Consider the following 8,371-nt stretch of genomic DNA (forward strand, 5'->3'; position numbering starts at 1 on the left):
GGATTCAAGTTCTTATGTGTGATTTGTGAGACCAGGTTCTTAATTTAATTTATGTCTTTTTGAATATCTATTATTTTTTTATTTAATTGTTTTTGATCTATTGAATGATTTGCTAAAAAGGCCTATTAGTTAATTATTTGATTTGATCAATTGCTAGTTCATCTTCATAATTCGTAATTGTTGTGTAAGATTGAACATAAGTAGCAATTAGGTTTTATTGATTATGATCCTAGTTTTCGATAATAACCTAAGGAAATAATATGGTGAATTAAATGATTATGCTTCATAAACTGTTGTTAACCTTAACTACTTCCTATTCTTAAAGCAGTTATTAATTTGATGAGGATCACTTAATACCAATTCAATTAATAATTAGAGTCAACAAGAGTATTGAGCTCGAATTGATGAGTATAGAGAAGTCAGGGGTTTACCTTGCTGTTTGGTAAATCTATGTTAAGTATTCAATAAGAGATAATTGTATTTCTTTTGTCTATGATCAAATCAATGCATTGGAATAAGAATTACCTTGGATTGAAGTTTGTTTAATTTGAGAGTTTCATATTTAATTTTAGTTCTTAATTTCTGGTTTCTGATTTCTTCTTTGGATTGTGAATTACTCCCCTCCCCCCCCCCCCCCCCTTCCCAACCTTTGTTTCTTTCTTTTTCCATTACACAATTGTACGAAATTTTAGTAATTCAGTCTCTAGGGTTCGACCTGGATTTACCACTTGCTGCAGAAAATATTTTATAGCTGGTAATTTCAGTTAATTTAAATTTTGGTGGATTCGACAACCACCATTGACCAACTATGAGAGACTTTGTGCAAACTCTCAACCCATTCAGATCACATAATCTTCCTTTAGGAGATAGCCAGATGGATCAGTCCAAACTACATTCCAACCAGCCAGGCATTCTACTGGCTCGTTACCAATTTTCTAGTCTATGATGATCAGTACTTTACCAAAAGAAGAAAAATGGTTCCTTATTCATTAAGTATCAGCTAACAGTCACTATGTTTATCCTATGAAAATTGAAGGACATTGCCTATGGGATCTTCCTGGCTTAGGCAATTGTGATGAAGATTGTTACTGTTGTGACAATTATTGGGACAATGAATATGATCATCCTCTCTCAGATAGCTAGTTCTGAGCAGTAGCATTTTGGGTTTGCCAATTAAGAACTTCTTCTACTGGAGTCAAAGGACCCGACTGTCCTTCTACAGTGACCTTTGTTGATTGAACATAAGGTCGAGAGGCAACTTTTGTATTCTAGTCAGTTTGTGGCACAAGAGGCGGGAAATTGGAATCATATGATGTGGGGGTGAACATCATACATGGGTGAACCAAAGGTAAGGCAGGAGGAGGAGTAACAGGAGATGGAGGCGAATAGCCTTCTTTTCTAAGAATCTAAAGGGCCAACTTATAGATGGGAAGTGGCTTCTTTTCTTGTGTCTCCCTGTGGCTACCAATTCAGGGGCCAGAATCTGGATGGTCTTGATCATAGGGTTGTTGTTTTTTTCAGGATGACCGGCTATGCTTCTTCAACCTCCCCAATGTATATAATTTCAACTTTCTATTTTAATTTTAATTATTTTTAAATTATTTAATTATTATTTTTATTAAAATAATTTTATTTTAATAAAATGAAATCCATTGTTCCAAGGATATTGATGATCTTATCATGTTGTGGTTTTCTATTTTTAGGGTTTTATTTTTAATTTTTTATTTTATTGTTAAAAATAAAAACTTCCTTTTCAATTTTTACATTACATATATTAAAATTTTTTGACATGCCACTCTTTTTTTTCTTTTTCAATTATCTTTTAATTTTAATTTAGGTATTTTATTTTACTATTTGAATTTTTAAATTTCTACTTATTTAAATTTTAAACCACATAAATTTCTACTAATTTAAATTATTTTTTACTATTTTTATGTTATTTTCTTTTTAATTGTTTTTTGAATTATTTAATTATTAAATTTGCTTTAATCATTATTATCTTTATTTAACTAATATTAAGATGATTTATTTTATAATAAAATGAATTTTATTTTATAAATCAACATTACATTAAGGAAATATAAGATTTTCATATCAATACAGGAAAGTATGATGACAATAAATTATTAATTTATTTTAATAATATTTATTGCACTCTTTTTTTTCTCTATAAGCACTACTCTAAAATAGCAAGATTTTGATTGCCATTATTATTATTATTATTATTATTATTATTATTATTATTATTATTATTATTATTATTATTATTATTATTATTATTATTATCTAGAAAATATTAAAAAAATATATCTATAGATTTTTTTATAGCATCTATTTAGAGTTGTTAGTCTATTAAATTATGTAAATTTGATTTATAAGTAATAAATACTTAAATTTACTTTGTTCCTAAAATCTAATTTAATTGCAATACATTTAACTTATTTTTTAATAATTAAAAAATATATAAAAGCAATGTGAATGTACTTTACTTTTAAATATGCGATTAATTACCATAAGAATAATGTTATGCTTTTTTTAGATGGATTAATCAATTCATTTTTTAACAAGTATTATTATTATCTTCTTTTATAACTAGACCCTATAGTTAAATATTTTTATTATCAAATGATACTTTGTTCAATCTATTATAATAAGTAAATAATAAATAGTATATTATTAATATTAATTGATCTTAAATTAGAATATATATCGATAACCAATACATAATATATTTAATGATTAAATTTTAATTTTATTTAAATTTATATTAAATATTATTAACTATTAATAGATAATAATTTTGTTTATAAAATATAAATATAATATTTTATATTATTATAAAACAGAGTTTAATATATTTTTAATATAAATATTTTAATGTCCGCAGCATCGTGCGGAGGGTTTTAATGCTTGTTTAGTCTAAAATGGACAATTAATTAGATTTTGGTCCTGAAAATGGTTTACAATTTATAAATTCAGCTGTTGAGAAATTTTCGTCACACTTGGTTTATTATCAAGATATAAATATGTGAGACTTATAAAATAGGTGAATCTCACTATATAAAGTGGATTCATGATAAACCAGATTTAGATCAGACTTGAAAGAAAAAGTAAATTTTAGATGAAATTTTAAAAATTACAATTTGGTCCAAAATAGGCAAATGATTAGATTTGAGTCTTGAAAGGGAACAAATGCAAGCTGAAGATCAGTATTGTTTGTTAGAATGGAAGTAGGAATCACTTAGACAACAAGAAAATAATATTGTTAGAATGGAAGTGGGAATCACTTAGACAACAAGAAAATAATATTTTAGATAGAATGTGCAAAAATACAATTTGGTCCAGGACAATCCAGAAATTTAATCAAAGGACACCGATTTAGATAATTGATAATATTTTAAAACTAGAACAGCCACCACATCAAATTGATTCTTTAAAAGGATCATATTAGAAGTGGAACTCAATAAGTAGATTTAGCGCTTCAGAAAACTCTATTTACCATAAATTTAAAATATAAATATATAAAATTTATGTATTTAATATATGGATTTAGACAAACACAGTAACCGATTCTTTAGCTAAGCAAGGGCTGGCAAGATCTGAAGACTTTGTAGCTTTTTTCTAATCTTACCATATTATTGTGCCTGCTAAGTTTGATTCATGCTTTCCTTAGTTTGGGTTCACTGTTTCATCCTTTTTTGCTCTTCCTTATTAAGCTGTGTATAGTTGCACATGCATGAGTCCATGATCCTTCGGGTTTCAAGAATCTGCAGATGTGTCGGTTTTGTTTTTTTGCTGCTGTGTTGTTGGGGCTTTTTCATCACCAATTGAAGTAGTTTATAGGTTGGCTGTATGGGGTTGGACCTATGGGTCCTTGGTCCTTCAATTGGTGGTTTTTCTCTCTTTTCTTTATGTTCATTTTTAATAATATTTCAGCTTTTATATATATATATATATATATATATATGGATTTCGCCATATGAACTAAAAAAAGGTTTAAAAATGATGAGAAACCCAAAGCATTTTATTGGCGAGTGAGACTCAACAAGCAATTTTTAGGTGACAAAAATAAACCAAATAGAATAGAAATTATTAAATGCAACTATTTTATTTTCGTTATCAATTATAATATAGGATTCACATGAAATTCTTAATGATTAAAACTTGTCTAAATTGAAGTATGCTGAAGCTTGTTGAGCAATTGTAATGTGAAGGCTCGCCAATTGCTACCCACACTTAGCATGGAGAGTGGAGACTACACCTTCTCTTCACTTCCCTTGTCTTTTTCTTCTTTTCCATGTATCTTTCCTGATGATAAATTTTCGCCATTATCATTCTTACTAGTGCTATTTGTAGTTTCAACTTCTTCAGAGTTTTTCAGCGGAATGAGTTGAGATGTTTTCATCTCTGCATCTTTACCCCACAACACTGCGTATAGCCCGCACACGATGAAAGTCGCTCCCATTATGCTGCAAAACTCCACTAGTAAATAAGGCATAAACTTATTCTCCATTTTCATACTCATGTAGCCGTAATGCAAAATAATATAATTAAAATTTTTAATAATATATATTCTTAATACTCAATTTATTAGCATAAAGGAGTATTTTTTTTATGTAATTTTTTTTTTTGAAAGAAAGTACAATTTAATGAAAAGAGGAATGGATTCTTGCATACCTTCCAAGGTGTAAATCCTCATCAAGTAGAAGAGATCCCGCCAGGGCAGTAAACACAAGCATTAGAGGGTAAAAAATTGTAGCAAACATTGGACCCTTTATCCGCACGCACCATATGGTCAAAGTTATCATCATCCCATGCACTACTATTCCCTGCAATTTCAATCATCCGCAAAAGCTTCACCAGAAAATCAAGTCCCAATTAAACAAATTAAATTCTGGCATTAAAAAAGAAAATCCCATATTCATATTCATATATGTATCGAAATTGATCGTTGATCAGATTTTAAGATCATATATTTTAAATTTATAATTAATCGAATTTAAATAAGTGTAATAGACATACCGCATAGGCTGCAGTAAGCAACCTTATGTTCCAGCCCAATTTCCATTGACTCCAATCTTTCTCAACGCAGAAGGTATAAACAACAGATTGGATTGCTGCCATTGTAGACATCAAAGCTGTGCTTGAGTAAGGGCATGGATATTTTGCACTCATTTTAGCCTGAATTATCAACCACAAAGAAAATGAGATGCAACTGCTCATGGAAAATATACACCCCAATACACGAGTGCCATCTGATGATGCCACGTGGCCTCCATGGGGTGTAACAAGCTTCATCAGATTGACATGTGTTGACCAGATGTGGATTTCTGCCCCTTTGCAAAACGTTAGCAGCATTGCTCCACCGATTCCCATTAACATTCCCGCCACTTTTGCCTTTCCTGCTAGGGTTGATATTCCCATCTTCTCCAGCCTAATTTCCCCACCATTTATCAAGAATTAAATATATGACCCCAAAAAGAAAAATTAAATAAATTTGTATCGTAGACTTGGTCTGGCTTAAAAATCGATGAAAACATAAAATTAAGAGTTTAAGATTCAATCAGATCAATCAAAATTAAATCGGTATACATGAAATAAATATTATAAAATTTATTCCCTCTTCAAAAATAATAATAGCATATTTATAATATATTTTATTAAAAGTTATTAAAATAAAGCGAAGTAAATTTTAATTGTAATAGGTAAATTTAAAATATATATTTAGAATTTTAAATTTTTAATAATAATTTTTATAATAAAAAACAATTAGTATAAAATTTTTACAATAAGAAATTTTATATCAATAAAATATAAATTTTGATGTGTTTAAATTTTGCATAATAATAAATAGTTGAAAAATTATATTAAAATAAAATAAATAAATAATTTAAATTTAAAGTAATTGAATAAATTATTTATTTTTTTCTTGAAACCAGACATTATCTAAGCAAGTGCATCACACAATCCAAGTTGAGGATCAGTTTTTGGATCTATACATTAATATAATCATGAGTAGTCCACAATGAAATTTATTTGAGGTTATTGGCTCAGTAGTGCTCTGATGGTGCATGCTTCCTATATATAGAAGATAAAAATAAAATTTTAATATTAAAATTAAATTATGTAAATGCAATAAAGAAAATAAAAATTAAATAAAATTTTAATATTAAAATTAAATTATGTAAATGCAATAAAGAAAATAAAAACTAATTAGTACCCAAAAGAAGCAGCCAAGATGAAAGTGAAGCCTGGTATAAGATTAGCCATGGCAGTGGCAAATGTTGCAGATGTCAACACCAAACCTTCAAAATACAGGTTTTGAGACAATGATCCACTGCAATAATATAATTAAACTAAAAGTGTTATAAAAAAAAAAATTAAAGTAATATATATAAATTGAAAAAATAAAATTATTTAGCAGCTCCCTCTTCCCCTTCCTCTTCACTAATAACCTACCCAAAGAAGCCGCAGAGAAATGCTTGAAACAGTATTGTCCATGTAAGCTTAGGCCTGCTCTTCCTGTGAAATGAAATTGAGAATTAGTATCCAGTTAAGATTAAGGTTAAGATTAAGAAAATTAATAAGAATTAGTTATAGCTAATAGTTACCTCTCAAAGATGAGAGCAAGAGGAATCAAGAAGAGAGTGGCAAAAATGAATCTGTAGGCAACAATTACCCTCGAGCTCATACCATCATAGGTTGCCAATTTGAATAATACATTAACTCCAGCAAAAAAGAACTGAACCGCCACCATTAGTAGCACTGGCTTCAGCTCATGCAACCACTTGCAAATTTTCATCACCATCTCACCTGCAGCTGCTGCAGCCATGCATATCTATATATCAAAACTTTATATATATAAACTCACTCTTCATGAAAAGAAATTTATACAGACAAGATCACCTAGAAATAAAAACTTTTTCTTTTTTTTTTGCCTTCTTCTGCGTTTGCTTGTTTTGCTTTCTTTGGCATTAAATGGAAATATATATGACAAACCCGCATGACGCTACACTTATTTATAAAGCTAGCGCTAGCCGGAAAAGGTGTGCCCCAGATGAATGGTTATATGTATAGTATTTATTATTATTATTATTATTATTATTATTATTCTTATTATTAGAAGAATGCCCACATGGATTTTGCTTGTGCTTCCTCTTGTCAATTTATCACAATTTTGAATTGAAAGCCAAAAGCAAAAGTCCATTATGTCTGGGATGGATTTACTTATATTTGGACCAATTAATATTAAAAAATTTAAATAAATAAATTAGTTAGTTGGCATTGACTTTTTTTCATTTGAATTTCTTTTTCTTGACTTGATCTTAAAATTGAATTGAATGAAATTAATTCGAATATTAAAATTGAACCTTAAAAATAATTTAAGAAATCGTCACAGGACATAATTTTATTTTTATTTTTATATAAAAAAAATTTAACTTATCATATTAACCCTCAATTTTTTTATTTACATTTTTTACAATTTTAGATATTATAGAATTTTACTCATTGCATTACATATCTTTAAAAAATAATATTTTTAATTGAATTTTTGTAAGATTAGAAAAAGGATGAATTGTTTTTTATAAAAATTATATAAATATATATTTAAATGATTATTCACAAAAAAAAATTCAAAATTCAAATATTTATTTTAAAAACATTTTTTATATTTAAAATCTAAGACTTTTAATAATGATACTTTGAAAATTACCATGTGACATGTATTTTTTTCTACTTTATTTAATTATTTTTTATTAGTATGTCAATTAATTTGAAAAGTATAGAAAATAATTTATTAATTAATTTATTTCAAAATTTAAAATTAAATAATATATATTTTTATATATTTTATCAAATACAAAATTATACTAAATTATATTGTTTGCTATTAAAAAAATTATATATTAACGCTTAATATAAAATTAATGAATTAAAAATCTATTATTAATAAAATTTTATAGAATGATTATGAAAATATAAAATACAAAAAGTATATATTAAATTATATTATTAAAATAAAATAATAGATAGACAATAGTTATAAAGTGTGAAATGAATTTACTTTAATTTAGATAAATTTATAATTAACAAATTAATTAGTTGACCATTAAACTTTCTAAACCTCATTGAGTTCTTTTTTTCTTTTTAATATGGGACTCTCGACACAACCTTATTATAAAAATGAAATTTTCATATTTTATATAAAACCAAGTTAAATTTGCGTTTTAATATAATTTTTTTTCTTTGTCTTAAATAATTACTCCAATAAAAATTTAAATTCAAAACTTCTTAATTTTAAAAATGATTTTTCCTTTTAAATTTTAGATATTCATTCAAAATCAAATGATGATTGATGAAAATAATTCTT

General features: G+C 26.8%; 1 protein-coding gene across 1 annotated transcript; it reads right to left on the reverse strand.

The window, feature by feature from the left end:
• Positions 1-4,113: 4,113 nt before the first annotated feature.
• LOC110652481 (WAT1-related protein At1g25270) lies at positions 4,114-6,826 on the reverse strand. The gene is made up of 6 exons (XM_021808088.2): positions 6,612-6,826; positions 6,460-6,522; positions 6,221-6,337; positions 5,023-5,434; positions 4,678-4,829; positions 4,114-4,469 (listed from the first exon to the last, which is right to left on the reverse strand). Exons 1-6 carry the CDS (start codon positions 6,806-6,808, stop codon positions 4,256-4,258), a joined length of 1,155 nt encoding a protein of 384 aa, XP_021663780.2. The 5' UTR covers positions 6,809-6,826; the 3' UTR covers positions 4,114-4,255.
• Between the last annotated feature and the right edge of the window lie 1,545 nt (positions 6,827-8,371).

This window comes from Hevea brasiliensis, chromosome 14 (genome assembly GCF_030052815.1).
Source record: "Hevea brasiliensis isolate MT/VB/25A 57/8 chromosome 14, ASM3005281v1, whole genome shotgun sequence".
In the NCBI taxonomy this organism is placed as follows: domain Eukaryota; kingdom Viridiplantae; phylum Streptophyta; class Magnoliopsida; order Malpighiales; family Euphorbiaceae; genus Hevea; species Hevea brasiliensis.